Raw genomic sequence first — 25248 nt, 5'->3', positions numbered from 1 at the left:
TTAGTTCGATATTTTGTTTGAATACTGTATGGAGACTGGTAACCCAGCCGCAGAGTACATTGTGGGACCCGGACCTCTGTGTCCAAAGTTGCCCCACATCACCCGTGGACCGAGGAATCTCCACAAAAGCAGCTCCATTGACCGCACTACAACCGGAGCACCTTTTGAGCATCTTTTCATTCTGCATCCCCAGCATGAGGACCACTCCATTCTATGGCAGTCGTACTGTAAAAGCTGGAACCGGACTGAAAAACACTCTGGTGTCCATGTAAATCTCTAAATCTACCCCATTGGTCCCTCCAAATCCCCATCCAGTTGGATTTGGTATCACAAGCCAAGGAAGAGTAGCCAAACTAACTTTTACAAACTTTTGAAAGGTTTCCAAACTTTTTGTTAACCGATGCTTGTTTGCGGTTGATATTAGACTTTCTTATTTTGTTGTTTGGTACTGTTGAATGCTTTAAACTAAGTTCCTTTGTGCAAGGCTTGCTTCTCGAAAGCCATAGCTACCCAGGGTTGAACTTAAGGTTGTTCAAACGAGCCTGACTGGACCCAAGACAGTTTTAGCGAGTGGATTCCACAATAAGGCTATCTAGCCATTTCATATAATACACCCTCACACATCTCTTATAAGCAACACCTTGTCCCCACTAACACACAAACTAACAGGAGTGACAGCAAACGGTTTTCCAATGCAAGATAAGGGAAAACACCAACAAGAAAAAGTGGGTCACTACAGCAATGGAAATTGCATCTTTGTGTGCATGTGAAGGAACTGAAAGTCTGATTGCAACATCGGAGAAGCATCCCAGGTTACCCAACTCAACATCCCTTTGGATCTGGATGATTCCCCAAAACAGAGCCCACTTTCGAAATACCACAGCAGTTCTTCAAATGAGCAAGAAAATCCACCTAAACCATAGGATGGGGAAAGATGAATGGTGCTCAGACAAGTTCCCACACCACCAGTAGATCAAAAGATATGTTGCACTTATTTATGCCTACTAACCCTCCTGGGGGATAGGCCATCAACCATGACCCTGCAGCCATCCCTGTCCTGGGCTTTTCTTTCACTCTGACTCCAGGTGTAACATGTCCTTGCAGTTGGCCTAGAGGCCTGGACGCCAGGTGTATATTGGTCTTCCTCTCTTCATTTTCCCTTGAGGGTTTCAGGTGAGGGCTTGTCTTGTGTTGTTTGATGCTGCTTGCGGAGGGTGTATTCTATCCAGCCCAGCTTCTTTTCATGATTTCTTCATGAGCAGGCAGTTGTAAAGTCTGCTTCCATAGCTCGTTGTTGATGATGGAGTTTAGCTAGTGGATTTGGAGGATTTTCCTCAGACAGGTGTTGATGAAGGTGTGTACTTTGTTGGTGGTGGCCACTGCTGTCCTCCAAGTTTCTGCTCCACGCAGAAAGATCTAGTTTATGTTGGTGTTAGATACCCTGATCTTGGTTTGTAGCGTTAGGTCCTTGTAGCTCTAGATCTTTTTTAGTTAAATAAAGGCTGCCCTTGCTTTGACGATTCTTGCCTTGACGCCTGTGCCACCCTTCTTATCTATGACACTGGCCAGGTAGGTGAAGGCCTCAGCCTCTTTCAGTGCATCACCTGCAAGAGTGACTGCAGTTGTGCTGGCCATGTTAGCCTTCAGGATCTTGGTGTTTCCCCTATGGATGTTGAGGCTAGGTTTTGCTGATGTGGCTTCCACTTTGTAGGTCTTCTCTTGCATCTGCAGATGGGTATGGGACAGGAAGGGCAGGTCGTCTTCAAAGTCCAGATCATTGAACTGTGTCCGAGTTGTTCACTGGATCCCATTTATTTTTCCTTGCTGTGAATGTCTTTCTTATCCAGTCTATGGCCGCCAGGGTTGCGAGAGCAAACAACCTGGACGGATTCCAGTCCTCACTTCAAAGGCTACCATGAGACAGTCCTCCGTGGACATTCTTGCAGGTCATTTGCTTTTAAAAGTTCTTGATGATTCTTACCAGTTTATCTGGCACACCGTTGTGGCAGAGGAATTTTCACAGGGTCTCCCTATCCACGCTGTTGAATGCATTCTCATAGTTGATGAAGTTGACATAGAGGTGGGAGTTCCAGTCCATAGACTGCTCAATGATGAGACGCAGTGTTACAATCTGGTCTGTGCAGGATCTATATTTGCAGAAACCACACTTGCTGGTCTTGTAACTGGGCGTTCACTTGTTCCTTCATTCTGTTTCGGATGACTCTGTTCAACACTTTGTGCAGGGTTGATAGATGAGTTATCCCTCTGTAGTTTGTCCTGTTACTCGGGTCACCTTTCTTGGGGATCTTGATCAGATATCCCTCATCCAGTCTGATGACACCTTTTCCTCTTCTCAGATCCTTCCAAACATGAGGTAAAGCATCTCTACTGATGTTACAATGTCTGCCTTCAGAGCCTCTGAAGGAATGTTGTCAGGTCCTGATGTCTTCCCATTTCTCAGATGTTTGATGACTTTCCGTACTTCTTCCTTGGTTGGTCTGCTGCAGTCGACTGGCAAGTCCTTATCAGCTGGCTGTTTGTCTGGTTGAGACTGCGGCACAGGTTGGTTCAGCGATTTTTCGAAGTGCTCCACCCATCTATGTTGTTGACCTTTGTTACCCATGATTGTATTCCCAGCTTTGTCTTCAACAGGTCTTTCTGGCTTGCTATACCAGTCGGGGGGTTTGCTTGTTATGTCGTAGAGTTCTTTTACGTTTCCATGGCTTGCTGCTTCCTGAGCTCTGTGGCAAGACCATTGATGAATCTTCGCTTGTCAGCTTTTAAGCTTCTCTTTGATTCCTTGTTGGTTTTGGTGTATTCGCCTTGAGCTTTTGCTTTTCCTGCTCATGTTCGGCTGGTGTTGACTGCAGCTTTTTTTCCCTTTCTCGCTTTAATTTTGAAGAGTCTTGGTGGAGAACCATTCTTTATGCTGGTGTTTCTTGGGACCCAGTACCTCCTGGCAGGTTGATGTCACTGTTTCTTTTATCTTCTCCCACTGGATTTCCACTGGGTGTCTGTCATCCTTTAGCTCTCGCAGGACTTGAAACTTGTTACTGAGGGTGACTGTTTACTCAGTTTCTGTGCATCTTTAAGGAGGGTGGTGCTATATCGTTGCATTGGTTTGTGGGTTCCATCCATGCTTTCTTCAGCTTTAGCTTTAGCCTGGCCACGACAAAGTGACGGTCTGACAACACATCCTCTCCTCTTGTCGCTCTGACATCCTGCAGGGACCTTTAGAACTTCTTGCCAATGCAAAGATGGTTGATCTGATTCTCTGTTCAATGGTCAGGTGACACACATATTGCCTTGTGTGTTTTTTTGTGTGGGAATACAATACCACCTATCACCAGACTGTTTAGGGCGCACAGATCGGCAAGCCTTTCTTCATTCTCATTCATGTCGCCATGGCCATGGTTGCCCATGACTTCTTCATACCCAGTGTTGTCGCTTCCAATCTTGGCATTGAGGTCCCCCATCAGTATGGTGATGTCTCTCTCAAAGAATTTCTCCAGGATGGACTGGAATCTGTTGGAAAACTGTTCATTTTTCTCTTCTTTGCTGTCACTTGTAGATGCATAGCACTGCTTAACAATCATGTTGATCCTCTTTTTCTTTGTGCAGAAGGTTGCTGTCATGATTCTGGGACCGTGGGCTTCCCATCCAATCAAAGCTCTATTGGCTGCTGTTGTTAGCATGAGTGCTACTCCCTGAGTATCAATCAATCAAAGAAATGTATCACGTTCTTGGCTGCCCAACGGGCTTCCCAGCACTGGGAGGGCTACCAGACTTAATACAATGATCTTAAGCAAACAGATACATACTCAGTTGTTTCCTAAAGCTGAGTAGGTTGTCATTCAGCCTAAGAGTTAGGGGTAAGACGTTCCACAGATTAGGGGCCAGGTAGGCAAAAGAGCATTCACCACACCAACTTTTCCCCACCCTACGGGTGGAAAGAAGACTCAAGTTGTGGGAGTTCTCTTTCTTGTGTCCAGAATACGGCAGCATTCCTTATGGAGCCAGTCTTTTCGGACCGGAATGTGTCTTTCTGGTCTCACTGCTGCCGCACAGGAAAAGGTTGTACTTTTTCATCTTTGTTGCCACTTGGGCTGTCTTGCCTGTCTTGTATATAGTCCTAATGTTCCATATCCTGACAGTGATGGTCTTGGTCGAAGTATCAGCTTTGTGGCTTCCAGGGATCTCTGGCTTCCACCACAAGGCATCTTAGCTCTACCTGTAGGACATTCCCTTCTTCTCAAGGCCGGTATAACTTTTGGTCTTTTGGTTGATGTTTCTGTACCTAGGGTTTTTTACATGGTGGGTAGCTAGCCCAATGCATAACACTCCTCCTTTCGCAGCTGGGATTGGGACCGGCCATGGCGGAGTTAAGTATCAAGATTGGCCTCATTAATTGGTGTGAAAACATTTTAAGTAATCAAAGCTTTGATGCTGTGTGTTGTCATAGAAAAGTTATCAGGTGTAGGAAGTTTTTTTTTCTGTCTGGATGTTGTCACATATTAGTTTAATCTTGTTGAAGAAGAATTTTGCTAGATTATAATAACATAGATGTTTGGAGTGCTGTAAGGTATCTGAGGAAGCTAAAGGAGATTGCAGTTCTGATACAATTAGGAATAATTCTTTGGATATGCTCAAAGCTTGGGGGATTCTTTCACTTAAGTAGATTTTCTTAGCGTCCCTATTTTAATTTTATATGTGGCAGCTATCCTGATACATTCTATTCTTTTATTTATATAATATCCTCTACAGCATTCTCTTTATACTTTGCACACTTCCAGTTTTAAAGATTTTAATTCTTTGGCAAACCAATGATTTTCTTGTTCTATATAGTTGTATTCCAAGATGTTCTGTTGAGATTTCTTGCTATTTTGCTCTGCTGAAAAGTGACTGGAGGAATGCCTGAATTATTATTTTAGATGCTGGTAATTACCTGGTTGGAACTTGATTCCATGTTTTTATTCACTGTGTTACAACTGTCAGGGCCCAACCTTATGCAAATCAGTCCTAGTTCTGCTCAGATAGGAACTGTCCAGCCAATTCATGTTATGTTCCCTCTCAATTTAGGCCCAAGCAACCCCAGACTGATGTCAGCACCTTTAGGCCTTCTCAGTGAGGTGTAGATTGCACCCTAAAGCCCAGTGAGTTGCGGAGCCCGCATCTGCACATCCCGATTGTACTTAGGCAGTTTTACAGAGAAGACGGAAAAGGTGCAGAGTAGAATGTTTGAATCAATTCCAACCCCTGGTAATTACTGTAATGAGCATTCCAGGCTATCATTGGTTTTCCTGGTGTGCTACCGACGAGGACCAACCATATGCAAATCAGCCTTCGTCCTCCTATGGAAAACATGAACAAATACAAGCTTTTCTTCCATTATCGAATTCTCCTTCTGATTTAGACATGAAAATATTGACCATACTGGAAAAATACTGGTGAGGTGCAACAATAGATGTCTGGTCTCCCTCCCCTGGGCCTTGCAGCCATAGTCCACCGCGCTGTGACGCCTAAGGATGCTGACTTGTCATTGAGCTCACAGAATCATTTAATTACATTTGAACATGTGTTTTCCAGGAGTGCTGTAAATTTGGGAAAAATTACTGTATGCATGTGAAACTTAATTGAATGTGCACCATACTAATTTCCAAAATGTAGAGTGCGTTGCTAAGGGTCTTGTAGCCATAGCTCAGAGAACATGCCAGTAAACACTCTTAACCTGCATATCAATGTATTCTGGTAGTTTTTGATATTTTACAGCTACTTGAGTGACGCCTTTAATAGAAGGCAAGCTATTTCCAAGCATTTTTGTTTGCTTTCATATCTTTCTTGTTCTAAAATCTTTTGTGTCACATATCTTATCTTGCACTGAGTATCTGGTAATTTTTTTTTTTTTAAATTAAAACACAAAAGGCCTTCCCCAACTATGCAGCAAGGATCTGAAATGACATCCCCATTTCCATTCACATTCACACAAACCAGCTCAAATTTAGGATTACATCGTGACGCAGTAACAGTCCATAAAGCAGCTACCCCTCTTATCACATGTTGAATTTGTCCTATGCTTGGACCTGTACAGATCTCTGATGCTTTTCGGAAGGGTTTGTGTTTTATAAAAACCCTATTCATACAAACACTAAGGCACTAATCCGGAAATAATTTGTTAACATTTGATTAAAGAAATAAATTGTGTAGCATCCAAGGCCAAACAGTTTCTCCCAGTAAGACAGACACAATGTATTTCAACTAAATAAAACTTTAAAATAAATGGACTTATTTTATTAGGGTTCCTTTTTATATTTGTATTGTGTTACTGATATCCGCACCAGGAACGTTGCTTCAGCAATGCCAGAGGACTAATAATTCATTGATGGCACTTATTGTGATGCCATTTCCTATGATGTCACGTTATATGCAAATTAGAGGGGTCTCGCATATTCACTTTCTGCCTGGGGCCCCAAAAATCTAAGGAGAGAGAGTGTGTGTGTGTATGGGGAGGGGTCTCTAATCAGATTGTTTTCCCCACACAATGAAAAAAAAATCATCAATTTTCACATTCTACCCAGCAGCAGCACCCCACTGCTGTTTCTCAATGTCGTGCACGCTCTACTAAATAACATGGCAGCTACAACTTTTTAACAAGCCTGCCTGCAACAAACAAACTCCATAAAACTCCTTTGGGACTGCGGGCCCAGGTTTTAGCAAGCTGTGGTGACCACTCACTCCGCCGTGACAGCTCGCCCTGTCAGGACAGCGGGTGGGTCTCGCCCTCTGGGTCTCATTTTCGGGCTACTCGACGAACAGCCATGCACGAGCGCACATTGTTCAGAGCAGAGTGCGCATTCCACAGGGTTATAAATACAATTTTGACTAGCCAGCAACTTTGGGCGGCTATGGTGTCTCCGTGGGTTTTTGCAGTCATGTGTGTGCAGCACTTCTGTATATGGCTCTGTTTCTTGACTGGAAGAAATGTATAAAAGCCTCGGTCCGATGGAGGAGAGTCAGACCAGCAGCTCCCTGAGACCTCCACTGTCCTCCTCTGCAACTCCCAAGCAAGGTGAGTTGGCTTCCTGCGACGGGTGGACTGTACCAACTTGGATCAGTGAGAGGGATCCGACGCAACGAACTTATCACTTGGGCATTCGTGTGCACTGGGAACATGGACTTGGCGGAAGGCATGGATGCAGGCCTCGGGACTTGCCAGGAGTGTGGCTGTGCCTCGGCCAGAGCTGGATTTGGGACACGCACTCGGGCAGGCTGACCCGTCCACTTGGTCGGTCCTGGGTTTTGGGAAGGGAGACAGGTGGCACGTGCACCTGCTGGGCTCCCCTCCTTACACCGGGAGGAACTGAAGGGCCAGGCCGAGCAGGCAGGACCAGGCTCAGACCTGCCTGTGCTCAGCAGCTAAGACAGCTTTGACTGACTGACTGTGACCACTGACCTGTTAATCAGTCTGACCGCACATTTCTAAGTATTAACACGGGCTTTTCTTTCCCTCTAGCTTAAAGATGGCTTTCTCTGGCATCCTGAGTGACTCCGACATTGCTACTGCTCTGAAGAACTGCCAAGGTAAAGCTCCCGGGCACGGTTCTCCTGCCAGCCTGCTCGTCCCTGAAGCCTGCGGTCCTGGCCATCAGTGTGCCTCCGTATCTGGGGTCCCTGGTTTTTCTGTAGCTCAGTATCTCTAGCCCAAGCCTTCCCTCTTCTGCTGTACCCTCACTCCAAGCTGTCCTTGCTGCCTCTCAACCTCACCTGCCCCGTAACCCCTGCACAAGTAGCCCCGGCCTCTCTCCCGCACTGTCCCTCACCAGCCCTCCTTGCATCCTGTGCTTTGAAGGATTCCTCTCACCATCAGGAACCGAAGCCCTCTCAGACACCACATCCCCGAAGACCTTGGTCCACTCTTTGCAACTCTGCCCCCCCCCCCTTTGTATCCTCAGTCCTGAGCCCTCTCTCTCGACTCGCCCTATGTATCCGTGTGCCCTTCTCTCTCGTGCTTTGTACCCATAGGCCCCCCTGGCCTTCTCTCTCACCCTCTGTATCCCCAGTCACCCCTGGAGCCCAAAATGAACCCAAGACCCTCTTTCTCGTCCTCTGTATCCTCAGCTCTCCTTGGAGCCCCGTCTTCCCAACCTATCCCTCACCCAGCCGCGCCTCTCCCTCCCTCATCCGATGTATCAACGACTCTAAGCATCACGCTCTCTGGCGCCTTCGTGTAGGTCTCTCTCTTTCTTTTTTGTTGTGCCCCCTTCTGGCCCTCTCTCTCTTTCTTTTCATGTTGCGCTCCCAGGCCTTCCCATTCTGCGCCTTTAAACTCATTTTCTCAATTCCAGTCTTTGTTTTGTCCCTCTCCCTCCTTCCGTTTTTCGCTGTCTATTTTCTCTTTCTCTCTCACTTTATTTTGTTCCTCTTGTCCTTCAGCCCATGTTTCTTAAGTTCTCTGTTATTTCAACCCCTGATTTCTCCCCACCCGCCCTTCTCTTTCCACTTCTCTTTTAACCTCTTCCTTCTTGTCTCATTCTCTAGTATTCTATTCTAGCGCCCCTTTTTGCGCCGACTCACTCTCTCTCACAGGCACTTTCTCTCTCGCACTTACCCTCTTCACGCCCTCTTTCTCCTGCTCCAACCTCACTCTGTCCTCTCCCTTCTCTATCCCAGTCTCTCAATCTTCTTCTTCTCACTGTCTCATCTCTTCAGATACTCTTCTCCGTTCTATTGATGATTACCGATGAGAAATCGGATTATTATTTCCTAACGCGTTGTCCTTGTTCTCCACTCCACAGCCGCAGATTCTTTCAACTACAAGACCTTCTTCGCCCAGACCGGACTGAAGAGCAAATCCGCCGACCAGGTCAAGCAAGTCTTCGAGATCATCGATCAGGACAGGAGCGGATTCGTTGAGGAGGATGAGCTCAAGTGAGTGAAAAACAAACTTTCTCCTGCACCTCCCTCACACACACAAACCCAGCTGGGACCCATACAGGGCTTTAAGTGGGCCGGGTCTTATCGGTGCTAAGCACCGGCAGTTCTTAAAAGCAGGTGCCGAGACGGAGCGCTATCGGGCTCTCCATTTCTGCCCTCACACTCAGGCTGGAAATGAAAATCTTAACTCTGCAGTAGTACCACTGCTCAAAGACTTCGATGTAACTTCAAAGAGACTCGTTTTAGCTCTTTCACAGTCTCATCATTTCAGAACTGAAACATTTTCAATATCATATACATATATATGTTTTTAAGCCACGCCGTAAATTAAACCGGCTATGTCCCTTTTGTGAAACCCCACCAGTTTTTTCATCCCAGTTAAAGCACTGGGCTCTTGGATTATGTGACGCCATCAGACAGTCCTGGCTTTTTAACCGGCAGCAAAAGGCATTCTGGGGCTTGTAGTTTTGATTTAAACAATGTAAATATGGACGGAATAATCCCAGCTTTATAAAACAGGACTGTCTGAAGGTATAACACAGTACTAGGGGCTGCGTGGCAGCTATGCAAGCAGTCAGTATAACCACAGACACTCACACACATCCACAGAAACAGGCGCAGGTGCACACACACACACAGGCACAGGGCCGGACTGGGAACCACAACCGGCCCTGGAGAAGTGCTGGGGGGGGGGCGGCTCTGTAACAAAAACGGCCCGCAGGGGCTCAAAACCGGCCCCCACCCTTGCGGCGCACCGAGGGATTGCCCGGTGCCCGCTACGGCCAGTCCGGCCCTGCACAGGCACCACGGAGACCCAGGGACACACAAACGGGCTTAAGATACAAAAACACTTTTAAAAAACAACAGTGGAGATGTGAAAGTGATTTATACGAGGGCAAACCAAACAAGCAGAATAATAAATAACATTGTGAAGAAAATGATAGCCTGAAAGTAGAACACTATTGGCCACATAACATAAACTGCGAAGTGACGGGCATTTTTAGTCTTCTTTGTCAATTAGTACCCAAGTGCTTGTTAGCAGCATGTCCCATATTTATAATTAGTCTGTTTGGTGTTTTGTGGCAAAATTAAATTACTGGTCCAGACGACATTTACTTGCACCCATGGCAGTCATTTTAGACCAACATTGAGTGCAAATAGCAATGTAAATTGCCCCACAGCGATGCAAATTCGTAAACTTTGGGCTCAGTCTTCTTCTAATATAGGGTCATTGACTTCTGCAGCCACAAAATAGCATAGACTGCTGCAGCTGGGGCTGATACTGCATTACAGTCACTATGGGTAGCTGCCAAAAGTTAGGCACTGCCACAAGGCACCAGATTGCTACAAATATCTTGAAAAATACCCTGATCCTAGGAGAAAGGGGGATACTGAACAGCAAACTGGCATTGTGCTTGGTGCACTGAAACACCTTGCTCTCGAGCTGGCCACCACAACAAATGGGGCTAAATTGTCCACCTCTAAAATATTCTCAAAATTGTCCTAAATGGACAGAAAATAAAACAACAGCCCATTGGTAGTACGCCTCAAGGCACAATTGGCAATGTGGTCTCTCCGGACACAAAGGCCCAAGTCCTAGGGAGGGTAAACAACACATCCAGTCGCTACTACCAACATGGCGGCCTCATCGTGAAGCAGCTCGGTGATCTTAGAGTGTGGAACGCTGCAGGTCACACCTGCTGTACTAGAATAATTCTGTTCGCTCTTGTAACTGTCTGTTCTCTTTCCTTCACAGGCTCTTTCTGCAGAACTTCTCTGCTGGCGCCAGAGCCCTGACTGATGCCGAGACCAAGGCCTTCCTGGCAGCTGGTGACTCCGATGGTGATGGCAAGATCGGAGTTGATGGTAAGCACTGACTAGTTATCAAGTGGTTATGTTGTCAGATCAGTGGAACAGGCAAGTCTAGTTTCTTCACTTGACCAACATGGGGGTTACTGACCCCATCGGAATTGCACGCTTTGGGGGGCTCCCTGGTGTTTCACTCAGCTATTTTATCTTCTGCAAGCAGGCAAACAGACCTTCCAACCAGTCAATACATTTCACAATGTGAGGGGGGAGGGGGCGGGGCCTTGATGGGGGCGGGCCTCGTGGAAGAGCTATGGACATCGGCTGCTTACAGCTGCAAAAGACAAGCTGAAAATCCACTATATGCAGTGGTTTCCAGCTCGCTTTCCTGCCACCCTGTGATTTCAGCTCCTCACCGGGTGACCGTTTGAAGGGAACTGAAATTGTGTGACGCAAGGTGGCACCGAGGGAGTTTGCAGGTTTGGGCAAAGCCCCCAGGTGTTATACCAGGGAGATACACGCAGGAATCTGCACAGCATGTCCAATTCTCATATGGAATTTCCATAAAGCTTGGAATCCTATTATTGCCTGGTCCTGAAATTATTAGATCCAAGGTAACTGTAATTGTATACCGAGATAAACAGGCCTCAAGTCCCAGAATGCAAAGAAAAAATCCCTGGTATAAATGAACTTCTTAACCCTCAACCTGGGAAATGTAAGCACTTTAAAATAAGTAACAAAATAGGTTGATTTGATTAACTTTTTAGTGTATGTTTTATAATATAATTTCATAAGATTATTTTTATGAGTTCCTTACCACCAACTGCTCATTATGGTCATCAGATGAGCTTGTTCAGACTGCACTGATGGATAGGCTCATAGCTGCTAAGTGGCGCTATGCCACGTACCACAACTTCACCCTCTCCTGGCTTTTTTACCAACAGCACTTTTCTTAGTTCATACTTACAATTTTAAAAGCAAAACTACAAGTCCCAGAATGCAACCTGCTGCTAGTTAAAAAGACGAGATTATTTGAAGGTGTTACACTTATCATGTGGCCCTTGGCCACTAAGAATGCTCTATCATCATTCCTATTGGACTAACACCCCAATATCTGTTTTTTTTTGCAGAGTTCTCTGCCCTGGTTAAGTGCTAAGCCGACCACCACATCGACCAAGCTGCTTGTGCTCTCCACGCTCTTTCTGAGAACCAACTATTTATTTATGTTTTGTACAGAAAAATGGCATTGGAAATTTCTATCTATTGTTAGGACTGCGCTTTTCTCTGACAAGATATGTCTTTGACTGTATTGTTCAGTGTTGCAAAGGAATAAAGAGCTGTATGTCTCGGGACTGACCTGGAACCATCTCACCAATAAACAGATGTATTTTGAATTTTTTGACTATTTGATTTAATTTGCATGCAAGTCAGACATAATCCACAGGGCACGGGGAAGAGAGGTAACAAGGCTTTTAACAGTGGCATTTAAATGGCTCATTTTCCCTTTCAGATCATTGTTCATTTATATAAAAAGAATTGAGCAAATAATATGTGTGGCGAAGGTGGCATGACATACACACCCCAATGGAATTGAACTTTGAAAGGAGTTTCTCAAAAATTAATTAATATACATTAGAACTTATAGGATGTAGTTACTGGAAGTTTGCTAGAATTGTAATTCATAATTAAAAAAAACGGAGGCACATAATGTAAGTGAATCAGTAAACAGGGCAGAGGATGCATAGGTGCTGCAACTTTTTTTTATCTCAAATACCAACCAATGACCTGCCCTTTAATTTTTCTATGATGTGCGCTCACGCCTGTGAAGGTTCGTCAATATTCAGTCATATCCATGTGGGCTTAGACTTACTGAGCTCTTTATGTGCGTCACTTCAGTGCTGAAGGGACCACACATTTGTAGTGCTTTACTTCACCTCAATTTCTAGGAACTATACTCTTTAACCAAATACCCCAGTGCCTCCACTTTAGTCTTTAGTTGCAAGCGTCTTTTGTCATCTCTCCCAGGCAACATTTAATGCAACTGACTAATGCCTATTTTTTATTTATTTTTTATGGGTTTTCTATATAATCTGAACCTGGCCTCAAAGGGCAGAGTCAAAAGAATATAATGGCCCAAATGTGACTTACAGGAATTAGAGTGATACAACGTAACAGGCAGATCTGTCACTTTATTAAGGCAACTATAGACAACTGCCTTATACCACCACCAGAAGTGGTCAATAAGGGGCGCCAAATTTAAACAAATGCCCTTAACAATGTCCATGTTGTTAGAGGACCGGACAGCATGAATGGTACAATATCATTAGAGGCTTTGAAACAAATCCTTGCCCTGGATCTGAGAGTATAGCAGGAGGGATGAAAAGGCCAGAGAGTCAGTCAAGTCAAAGTGAACTTCATTCGGCAAAGGCCATAAAAGCAGCTTTACCACTAGCCACCGAGCGAGGTGGCTGGCTTTATCAAATGCACTGGTGTGGGAGGCTTTTCCCAAAACTGTTTGCAGCTTGTTTACAGACTCCTACAGCATACAGTTTATTGCATAAACTGTAGCAAGCACTATATAAATGCAAACCCTTTTCCCTCTTCTATCCCTTCACTATCCTTCTCAATCCAAATAACAGACTGACATATCCACCGCTCAAATGACTTCATATTTCACTATACTAGTTCACTACTAATCCTTCATGGGTTCCGAAGTAGTGTGCTACCCCCGAAAAAGCGTTTTAACACCTCATTAGGGGTAGCAAGTGCTATATAAATGCAAACTTTTCCCTCTTCTATCTCTTCACTATCCTTCTCAATCCAAATAACAGACTGACATACCCACCGCTCAAATTACTTCATATTTCACTATACTAGTTCACTACTAATCCTTTATGGGTTCCGAAGTAGTGTGCTACTCTCCGAAAAAGCATTTCAACACCTCATTAGGGGTAGCAAGTGCTATACAAATACACACTTTTCCCTCTTCTATCTCTTCACTATCCTTCTCAATCCAAATAACAGACTGACATATCCACCGCTCAAATGACTTCATATTTCACTATACTAGTTCACTACTAATCCTTTATGGGTTCCGAAGTAGTGTGCTACTCTCCGAAAAAGCATTTCAACACCTCATTAGGGGTAGCAAGTGCTATATAAATGCAAACTTTTCCCTCTTCTATCTCTTCACTATCCTTCTCAATCCAAATAACAGACTGACATATCCACCGCTCAAATGACTTCATATTTCACTATACTAGTTCACTACTAATCCTTTATGGGTTCCGAAGTAGTGTGCTACTCTCCGAAAAAGCATTTCAACACCTCATTAGGGGTAGCAAGTGTTATAAATGCAAACTTTTCCCTCTTCTATCTCTTCACTATCCTTCTCAATCCAAATAACAGACTGACATATCCACCGCTCAAATGACTTCATATTTCACTATACTAGTTCACTACTAATCCTTCATGGGTTCCGAAGTAGTGTGCTACTCTCCGAAAAAGCATTTCAACACCTCATTAGGGGTAGCAAGTGCTATACAAATGCACACTTTTCCCTCTTCTATCCCTGTGCGTTCCTTCTCAATCCAAATAACTGACTAACATATTCACCACTCAAATTTCTTTCATATTTCACTGTACTAATTCGCCACTAATTCTTTATGGATTCTGGAGTAGCGTGCTACTTGACGTAAAAGCGCTTCGCCCCTTCGTCAGGGGTCGTAAGCACTATATAAATGCAATTACAATACAATTAGCACAGTGATTGCAGAAATGTTACATACGGATTGCCGCATTGGAAGAGCAGAGAGTACCCCAACAGCAGCCTCCCCTTCCCCTAATGAAATGTAGGTTTTTTGCTAGGCTATGATCATCCTTGAGCCTGAATTCAATACAAGGGGTTTACCCCCAGGTAGCAGTAATGATGCTTTTCAAAAGACGATTGTTTGCATCGTCGAAGTTTCCTTATATTAATACTAAGTAATAAACAAGCAAAAGACACGAACATACCGCAAAGTTAATTTATGAATTTAATTGAAAAATTCATAATTTAATAGAAGAATTTTTTCGCAAGAAGGGGTTAATAATGAAGTCCAGAATGATGACTCCCCTATCTTCAGAAGGATAGACCAATAGACCTTTGAAATGAGCACTACTTACTCTCAGCGACCCTAGAAAGACTCAGACCTGCTGGGGAGTTAGCCCTTTTCCCGATCAATGTTTTGGTTTGGAAAAACATCCCAAAAAAGGAATAGTTTATGTAGCCTAGTAAGAAATAAAATACATCCTTATTCACGTGCATCTATTACATTCTTTCACGCGCCCCTTTAATCAATAACTTTATAATGCCTTTAGTTTTCCTTTCACCCCAACAGGTGAGGGCAGCAAGACTAGCTGGAAGATGCCCCAACTATTTACTAGTAGTCTTCATAACACTGGATAGTAATCTTCCTCGTTCCAGGCTTCATTTCCATTCCCCTCCCTTCCTCCTCTGTGGCCTTTTTCCAGGCTTTGGGGTCAACCGGTGTTGAGCAGGGGCGCAACGCCCATAGGGCTAAAAGGGCCTTAACCCGTCATGTGTCTCAGCATGAGTTGCTGTGGGCTTGGCTGTGCACTGTCTGGAGTCTTATCTACTTCACACCAAAGCTTTTCACAGGTCTTTAAAAGATCATTTACATGCCTTTGTGAACTGGTTAAGCAGGCTTTGTGTTTTCCTACTGGTTCCGGTACCCCCTGGGCCCCCACTCGGCATATTCCTTACATTTGTATTTTATTTTTATTGCCACAGTGGGAGAATGCTTTTCGTGAAAAGGCATCTCATGAGTAGGGATGCCACCGTTCCTAGAAAATACACTGGCCATTTGTTGTTGTTTAAGGAGTCTGCAAAGACCTCACCTTAACACTAAATAGGATTGTAAATAAAAGGGTTTGTATTTATATGTAACATTACTTTTCTGTCTTTGTTTCCTTTAACTATTAGTCATGGATCATTAATGTAGCTCTAAAACACATTTAAATATGTTATGTATTTTTGTTGTTTGAAGTATGAACAAATAGCTGCTAAAAATACCAGCTTTAGGTGATTTTGCTTATTTAGTACTGGCTGGAACATCAAATCCAGGTGATGCCCCTTTAAATCCGATCAGCTGACAACTCGAATTAGGAGACTGAAAGTTTGTTGCAGGAACAGTAAATTGTTTATTTCCTCCACCTTCCATCCCTGATTGATGCAATAATAGCAATAGTTTGACCTATATCTGAAACCCTATGCCAGCCATCAATACAATGCTGAGTTACTCCAGGTGTCTGGGTATACATCCTGTATTCAGACAACTCCCTCCTCGTTCTCACCGCTCACCCTTCACTTTCATGTTCACCCTAATCACAGCAATCCCACTGCACTCACACTGCTCACCATACACTTACAACATTCACCCTTCTCCTACCCAGCACTCACATGAGCACGCCGCTCACCCTGCACGCACAGGAACTCCACTCACTTGTCATTTTCACCGCTCACCCTACACTCACAGCGATCACACTGCACCCAAACTGTTACCCTGCACTCACCCCATTACCCTGCACTCACACAGTTCATCCTCCTCTAATCCTGCGCTCACATGAGTACACCACACACCCTGCACTCACAGCAACCACACTGCACTTATGCCCCTTGCCATGAACTCGCACTTTTCTCCCCCACTTACCCTGCGGTCACATGAGCACCCCCTCACCCTGCACTCACAGTGAACACACTGCACTCACACCACTCACCATGCACTCACGCTTTTCACCCAGCAGTTACACAAGTACACCACTCACCCTGCACTCATGTGACACTTCACTCACCTGTCACTCTCGCTGCTCACTCTGCAATCTCACTCAAACACATCACTCACCATGCATTCATTCCTCCTACTCTGCACTTTCACCCACACCCAAACTCATGTCACATTCACTCACCTGACAGTCACTTCTCTCACCCTACTCTCACACTATCACATCACTCACTGTACACTCACATAGGCACTCCTGTCACTCAAACAGCTCACCTTTCACTCACATGAGCACCCTGCACTTCCTCTTCTCACCCTGCACTTACACAAACAAACCTCTCACCCTGCCTTCATACAGGCACTCTGCTCATCCTGCCTGCACACAGGGACAATCATCTGCTGGAACTCATAGGGACATACCACTAACTTCTCTCACCATGCACTCACCAGTCACTCTCACCGATCACCCTTCACTTTTACCGCTCACCCTGCACCGTACACAGGCACACCACTCACTCTGCATTTACACTACTCCCACCAACCTGCACTCCTCTCACCCGACACTCACATGCGCCCTCCTCTCACATTGCATTCATACAGCTCACCCGACACTCACATCGGCACATTTTCCACCCTACACTCGCACTACTCACATTGCACTCACTCACACTATTCACCTGCACTCTTGTTCTTCCACACAAATGGGCTTCTCTGACTCGCCTTTCTGTGATGCGCTCTCAGATCTTTAAATAAAAGAAATAAAGGCATCTGCTTGCCTACGAAAATGAAGCATCAGCGGCGTCATTGCATGTTTTTATTTTAGCTATGCTGTTTACCGTCGCCAAAACCATAGGCAAAGCCAATAGGTCCTGAAACCGAGACCCATTGGCTTTGCCTGTGCTTGTTGCGAGTGGAAAGCATCTCACCCAAGTATTTTATTAGTCAATAGACATTTGAATACTTCTTATTGCCTTCTTAAATGGGTCTTTCCTGAGCAGGTACATGGACGGGAGGTGCAGGATATGAGACACTGCAAAAGTGAAAGAAAAGATTGAATAATAGGTGTAAGAGTAGAAGCGATAAAGGAAAGATAGAGGGGGAAAGCAGCAGAATGAAGAAAGCAGAGGGAGCAAGATGTACTGTGAGGTGGAGAAAATATGGGAAAACTGAATAAAGAAGTGAAATAAAGTGAGAGAATAAAACATTACCTGGGAATGAAGGCGGATGATGTTACAGATACAAAAAGAACAATTTATGGACGGAATGCTGAACAATGTCAAACACTCACCCCCAGTTCAGAGATCTGGGTCTAAATCCATAGGTTTTTTTTTGCTCAACATGCCACCCCAGTTTGGACCTAGCCATATGCAAATCAGTCTTGATCCTGCACCCTATGGGAACACTTCAGCCCGAACTGTAAGGCCAGGTCCACCCTTGACCGCAAACAAGCAACCTACGACCGTTTTTGGGGTATCACCCCTCATCAGCCAGGATAGCCTGAATCCAGTGGCATGTGTGTTTTTTGTGTTTGTATCTTTTGTGTTTTTTGTTGTTATTTATTTTTGCATTTGTCACCCCAAGTGGGACGGGGATGCCCAGACATGGGTCCCGTGCTCGCCATGCCACTGGATTCAAGATATCCTGTCTTGAGTCCCCATCGATTCGGTGCTGAAAAGCCTGATTCCCAGGCTGCACTTGACTGAAGTAAAAAATTATGCCTCACCTTTAAATATTTGTCATACATTATACTCGTACCTAGAAACTGAGGTCAAAAGCATATTATCTAATCACATTCTGACCTCCAGGTTTATCCGTAGGATAGGTTACCATTGAGTTTTCAAACCAATTTATTCTGCATTGCAAATCCCTACAAGCTCTGCTTTCTTTATCAAGAATTGTTAAAACCTTTGTCGCTGAGTATATTTTTTTCACAATACCGGCAGGCTTCTCCTTGGATTTAGAGGGGGATAGTGTTCGCAGTGAGCACAGTATACATTTCCCAAATGGATAAATTAATTAAATCCACAAAAATAAATACATTAAAAGATAATTATGAACAGATTAGATCAGATTTTAAATTGGATTAGATTAGATGCCTATTATTTTACCTACAGCATAACCAGGTCCTAAGGACAGTTGAAAAAACCTTCTGGCTCATCCACGAGTGACTGAGGTGTTGTGGTTCACCCACGAGGGACACTCATCAACTAGTGCCTGAGGTGTTCTGACTCATCCACTAGTGACTGAGCTGTTTTAGCTCATTCATGAGTGACAGAGGTGTTGTGGCTCACCCAAGAGTGATGCTCATCTGCGGGTGACTACGGTGTTCTGGCTCATCTGTGAGTGACAGGGGTGTTCTCGCTCATCCATAAGTGGTTGAGGTGTTGTGCTCATCTGCGAGTGACTGAGTTGTTCTGGCTCATCCATGAGTGACTGGGGTGTTGTGCTCATCCACAAGTGCGTGAAGTGTTGTGGCTCATCCATGAGTAACTGAGATGTTGTGCGTATCCAAGAGTGACTGAGGTGTTCTGGCTCATCCACGAGTGACTGAGGTGTTGTGGCTCACCTGCGAGTGACTAAGGTGTTGTGCTCATCCAAGATTGGCTTAGGTGTTGTGGCTCACCCGCAGGTGACTGAGTTGTTGTGGCTCATCCATGAGTTACTCGGGTGCTGTGCTCATCCAAGAGTGACTGAGGTATTGCACTCATCCACGAGTGACTTAGGTGTTCTGGCTCATCCACAAGTGACTAAGGTGTTGTACTCATCCATGGGTGACTGAGGTGTTCTGGCTCATCCACCAGTGACTGAGGTGTTGTGGCTCACCCACGAGTGACTGAGGTGGTCTGGCTCATCCGTGGGTGACTGAGGTGTTCTGGCTCGCCCACGAGTGACTGAGGTGTTGTGGCTCATCCACGAATGACTGAGGTGTTCAGGCTCATTCATGAGTGACCAAGATGTTATGGCTCACCGGTGAGTGACTGAGGTTTTGTGGCTCATCCGAGGTGACTGAGGTGTTCTGCCTCATCCTTGGGTGACTGAAGTGTTGTGGCTCACCCACGAACAACTGAGTTGTTGTGGCTCATACACAAGTGACTGAGGTGTTGTGGCTCATTCACGAGTGACTGGGTTGTTCTGGCTCATCCACGAGCTGCTCCTTGGAGACAGACAGGCTCAATCCACACTCTGGAGTTCTGCAGGTAAGAGCCTAAACTAGGCCACTGACGACACTGCCTTTCCCACACTTAAAGAACTCCCTCTCTTAGCCAAAAATGAGTGCTACATACACTTTCCAAACCCCGTTTAAACCCTAAGAGCAGATTTCTGCAGTCTCAAGGCGCACTCTGCTTAGCTTTTGAGGTGTAACAAGTCTTTTTACTTGTATTTTAAATTGGATTTTTTTAACTCACTTGCTTAGACATAACGGAGATGGGGTGGATTGCTTACACACACGTCTGAGCACATATTTGGGTAGAAACTAGGAGGGAAATTAAGCAGTCAAAGGCAGATAAAAACAGCACATTTTCATCTACAAAGCCCACAAACAAACAAGTGAAATTGAGGCAGTCACAGGCAAATAAAACTGCAGATTCTGAGCGACAAAGCCCACTATACAACATGTGCAGTTTTCACAAGGATTACCGATAGGGCGAGGAAGAGGAGGACTGCAGCCCGGGGACGCCGCGGTACAGAGGTAAGTGGTTTTAAATGTATTTTTAATTAATGTTTACTTACTTGTTAATAGTGGGGGTGGAGGCGGGGGCTGGCGAACTCCGCTCCGCTGTGGAGTGTGCAGAGATTTGCCTTCTCCGCGTAACACAGAGAAGGCAAATCTCCACACAGTCCGCGGGTTACTTTCAAACAGGATTCCATCCAGGAAGAGGCACATATTCTGCCCCCTTTGTCATCTGGGGTTACCCTAAGAACACAGTTGACCAGAACGAGGTTGCTGCACTACTTCTCTTGAACCTCTCAGCTGCCTTTGACAAGGTTGACCATGACATTCTAATACAAAGACTCTACTAAGCCGGTATAGAGAGGACTGCTCTTGACTGTATCATATCCTACCTTCAAAACAGAACTGATATCATCCATAGCCCCGTTTCTCATCCAAACGGTACTTCACAAAAGCAGGGGCTCCTCAAGGCTGTATCATCTCACCCATGCCTATCAACATCTACACGACGTCATTACCGGCACTGATCAATCAATTTCACCTCACATGCTATAACTATGCAGATGACACACACATACTTGTTAAACTGGAAAGCACCAAAGACATTGGAAACTATCAAAGTTTCAGTTGCCTCAGAGTCATGGACCAGTGGATGACATGGAGCCATCTCAAATTGAATGCTTCAAAAGTGCAAATACTACAATGTGGCGATTGGAAAAATTATGACCCACTCACCACCTGGCCTGACGATCTGGGAACACCACCTAGAGTGTCAAAGGCAGTAAGAAACCTCAGAATTACCATGGACTCCGAGCTATCATTAAAAGCCCAAGTGGGCAAACTAGCAAGATCAAGCTTAGTTACTATAAAAACTCTACGACGCATCTTCCCCCACCTGGGATTTCCACACAAGGTCTAGGCTCTCTTGTTCTGTCGAAACTCGATTACACCAATAGCCTCTACCACAGATCATCTTCAACAACTATGAAAAGACTACAACGGATTCAGAAATCTGCTGCAAGACTACTCTTACATATAAAGCCACAAGCCCACATCTTCCCTGTCTTGAAGGCCCTACATTGGTTATTGGTGGTTCACTGACAGAATATCGACACCTAAAATATCCCCTTACCAAAATATTGTGTTATAAATATTGATGTAAAAAATATCAACGTCCTATATTTATAATGATAAGTACAAATATATTGGGGGGAAAATATCAATGTCATTAATACAGTTGTACAAAATATTGTTTTTTAAATATATAGCAAATAAAAGAATAAATAGTAAATATATTAAATAGTAACATTAATTAGATTTACTATACATCTTAACAAATATGACACCCAATAGTTTTCTTAATTCAAATTATGATCAGAATTTAAGAATTTATAAAAGCATATAAAGTCGTTTTTGCTATATGAAGAATTAGTCTTAAGATGATGATGATTAAGGTAACATCATCAGTGATCGGCATGGTGGCCAGCAACTGTTATCCTAGCTCGTGTGTCAAGGAAAGTGCAAACCATTGCCTGTTCTGGTTTGCACTTTCTTTGACACACGAGCTAGGATAACAGTTGATATGCTTTTATAAATTCTCTTACTACTGGATTTTGGATACAACACATCGTTATTACCTAGAGCCCTGAAGAAGTCTCTTCGGAGACGAAACGCGTTGGCTAAATGGCACAAGATTAAATGGCACAATGGATTTTGTGAATATTGGATTTTAATGATTTCATCCATTTTTCAATAAAGAGAACAATTCTAATCACAAAGAACAATTTGGATCAGACATTCTTCTTCAAGTTGATATGGACAATTTGATCTTATTTGAATTAAGAAAGCTATTGGGATTTGATGTGTGCTGATTCCATTATTTGTTTTTGGGGATTTTCCCAATAAGAAGTGTAGAGGGGTGCACTTTCCGGATTTCGAGCACCATCACCAAACTATTTAGCCACTTATAGTGTTAGGTACGGGCCTTATTGCCTTAACACTATCTGTGTTTTTCAAATAAAAATATATATAAATATGTTGAAAATATAAAAAATATTTAATATTAAACATTAAAAAAATAAAAACATATTATGTTAAATACATATCATTAATACCTACAAATACTTTATTCAATAAAATAAAAAATAATTTACATGCAAATAAATATTTTTATTTACAAATTATTTACTAACAAACTCATGAATTATTACATACATTTAGTTTATTTACTTCCTACCATATAACACCACAAAACCCACAACCCACATCTAAAATCTAAAAACAAAATCTATTTGTACAATTAACTTAATGAATTATCCATCAAACAAATATTACTAATTAAAAAACGAATTAAAATTCAGTGAAATTAATTAACTTCCCACTCTTTACCGCTATAATCCCCAAAACCTGCACCTAAAATTAAACTTCCAAAAACTAAATACACAATTAAAATGTATTTAATAACTACTAGTATTTAAGAACTAATTATAAAGTAAGTACAATTAATTTCCTCCGCACCCTTTACTCCTAGAAATGCAAAACCCACACCCAAAAAAGGGTAATGAAACAATCAACATAATTAATTATCGTTTAATGCATAACTATTTATTGATTCATTGAAAATAAATTACTTTCCCACCTTTAACCCCTATATAACCAAAACCCACACCACAAAAACTCTAATTAAACTATTAACATAATTATTAATTAATTAATTAATTAATTAATTAATTAATTAATTAATTAATAATGATGGTCAACTAATTAATAATTCATTTAAAAAAAATGACTTTCTACCCTTTACCCCTATAAACCCCACAACCCCCACCTAAAATAAATTACACAATTACCATATTTAATTATCAATTAATTTATTAATATTGATTAACTACAAATTATTAATTAAAAATAAATTACTTCCCACCTTTTACCCCTATAAACCCAAAACCCACACCCCCAAAAAGTTATGCAACAATTAACACAATTAATTATCAATTAGTTAATATTAATTAACAACGAATTATTAATTAATTAAAAATAAATTACTTCTAACCCTTTAGCGCTATAAACCCCACAAACCGCACCTAAAACAAATTACACAATTACCATTGTTAACTATCAGTTAATTAATATTAATGAACAGCTAATTCATTAATAATTAAAATTCATTACTTCCCACCTTTTACACCTATAAACCCCATAACCCACACATAGATTTTACCCCAAAAATAAACGTAAAAGCAAAATTTACACTATAAAATATCAATTAAATAACTATTATTAAATAAAAAATAATCATTAATTTATTATAATTAAATTATTTCCCTCCCTATTCCCCTATACACACACAACCCGCTATAGAACTAAAACATTCTACATTTAATTCAAATAAATTTAATAACTACTAAAAATGTAACACATATATTCAAAAACATAAATAATACTTATACAAAAAAATACATCACATACATTTAAAATATATACTAATATACATAACATTAATTAAAAAAATCGATATTTTAAGCTACTATATTTTTGCAAACGATATTAACGACTTCTATATCATCAAAATTGATATTACTTACCTTAAAATCGATATTCTTGACTACGATTTTTTTGCTGTCAATATTTCTGTGTCACGATATTTACAACTCAATAATTGTGTTAGTTGATATAAATGACTTGATATTTTGTCTGAATACCGTTAGCGGTTGCCAGAAGATCCACATTCAAGCTGCTTTGTATCACCCACAAAGCGATACATGGAACAGGACTGCTCTTCATCAGGAATAAAATCACCAAATACATTCAACAAAGGAACCTCCCTCTAGATTGGCACCTCACCTCAAAATACCACTATACATGAAAAAAACCATAGGAGGCACGTTCATCTCTGTTCAAGTTACCAAACTATGGATCTCTTTACCCCCAAACATAAGATCCACTGATAACTACATTATCTTTAGAAGACTACTCAAATTGGCTCTTCCCAACATAACCACCATACCCAAACATAAATATATAGCATATCCCTTTGCTCATATGCATTTATTTGGACTATAGATGTGTACCTACAAATCTGTATTGCTTTGTGTAATCGTGTATAGTAATAATATTTATAAATATATTGATATTCGTTAGTTCTGCTTAACAAATGTACATATTACTTATGATTTTATTATTCTATGTTTAACATGTATGAAGGTGACTGCATAAAGAAGTAAATCTTTATCATAAGTCTTTATCGACAATTGCTTCACTATGAATTATAAAAAAAGGAAAAACAAGAAGTTCACTTAAAGTACAGCAACACTTGAAAGTCTGAGTTTAATAAATACAACTTAAATCTACATTTACTACATATATTACCTTCCTTATTCACATATACCTTCCATGTTCTCATGTAGCTTTATATTTATTACTTTACTTCTAAATCAGCATCTCCAATGCACTACCCTCTATCTATCCCTATACTTCTCTCAATATATCCTCTACCTGAACTCTCTGACTCATCTCAAACCTCATTCTACTACTCTCTCCAATGCACTACCTTATTTCTCACCCTATACCTCTCTCAATATATCCTCTACCTCCACTCTCTGACTCATCCCAAACCCTATTCTACTACTATGAGCCCAAAATAACCCCTTCTAGATTCTACCCCTCCGTGCATCATCTCAAACCAATTTACTATTCAGATCTCCCAAACAAGCCTTTCTAAACCCTTCCCTCTGACTCTCCCCCTGGAGTATACGTAAAAAAACAGCACAAGATGCACCACTCAAAAACTCTCCCCCTCCACCTCCCCTTTACTCATCCCAAACCTCCTCCTACTGCTATGAGCTCCAAATAAACCCACTTTCTAGACTCTTCCCTCTCCTATCCCCCCACTATCCTTCTCAATCCAAATAACAGACTAAAATGTCCACCGCTCAAATTAATTTAATATTTCCCTATGCTTATTCTCCACTAATCCAGTTTGTGTTCCGGGGTAGTATGCTCCCTACCGAAAAGAGCTTAGACACCTCATGTAAATGTGTTTGTACTTGTATAGCGCAC

The 25248-nt window shown here is 42.6% G+C and overlaps 1 protein-coding gene and 1 pseudogene across 1 annotated transcript; one reads left to right on the top strand and one right to left on the bottom strand.

Annotated features, from left to right (window-relative positions):
* Positions 1 to 1221: 1221 nt before the first annotated feature.
* On the bottom strand, positions 1222 to 4966 carry LOC146796437 (uncharacterized; annotated as a pseudogene).
* Positions 4967 to 6978: 2012 nt separating this feature from the next.
* On the top strand, positions 6979 to 12131 carry LOC146796436 (parvalbumin beta-like). The gene is made up of 5 exons (XM_085629014.1): positions 6979 to 7066; positions 7511 to 7578; positions 8793 to 8925; positions 10688 to 10797; positions 11868 to 12131. The coding sequence occupies exons 2-5, from the start codon at positions 7518 to 7520 to the stop codon at positions 11891 to 11893; spliced, it is 330 nt and encodes a 109-aa protein (XP_085485140.1). The 5' UTR covers positions 6979 to 7066; positions 7511 to 7517; the 3' UTR covers positions 11894 to 12131.
* Positions 12132 to 25248: the final 13117 nt, after the last annotated feature.

Source organism: Triturus cristatus, chromosome 10 (assembly GCF_964204655.1).
Source record: "Triturus cristatus chromosome 10, aTriCri1.1, whole genome shotgun sequence".
Lineage (NCBI taxonomy): Eukaryota > Metazoa > Chordata > Amphibia > Caudata > Salamandridae > Triturus > Triturus cristatus.
This window is presented reverse-complemented; position numbering and strand designations above follow the sequence as displayed.

What these genes read in the sequence shown, in the direction of transcription:
- LOC146796436 (XM_085629014.1), top strand. Translation starts at nt 7,518, where the DNA reads ATGGCTTTCTCTGGCATCCTGAGTGACTCCGACATTGCTACTGCTCTG. An exon ending in TGCTCTGAAGAACTGCCAAG is followed by an intron (nt 7,579 to 8,792) that starts GTAAAGCTCCCG and finishes TCCACTCCACAG; the next exon opens with CCGCAGATTCTTTCAACTAC. An exon ending in TGGCAAGATCGGAGTTGATG is followed by an intron (nt 10,798 to 11,867) that starts GTAAGCACTGAC and finishes TTTTTTTTGCAG; the next exon opens with AGTTCTCTGCCCTGGTTAAG.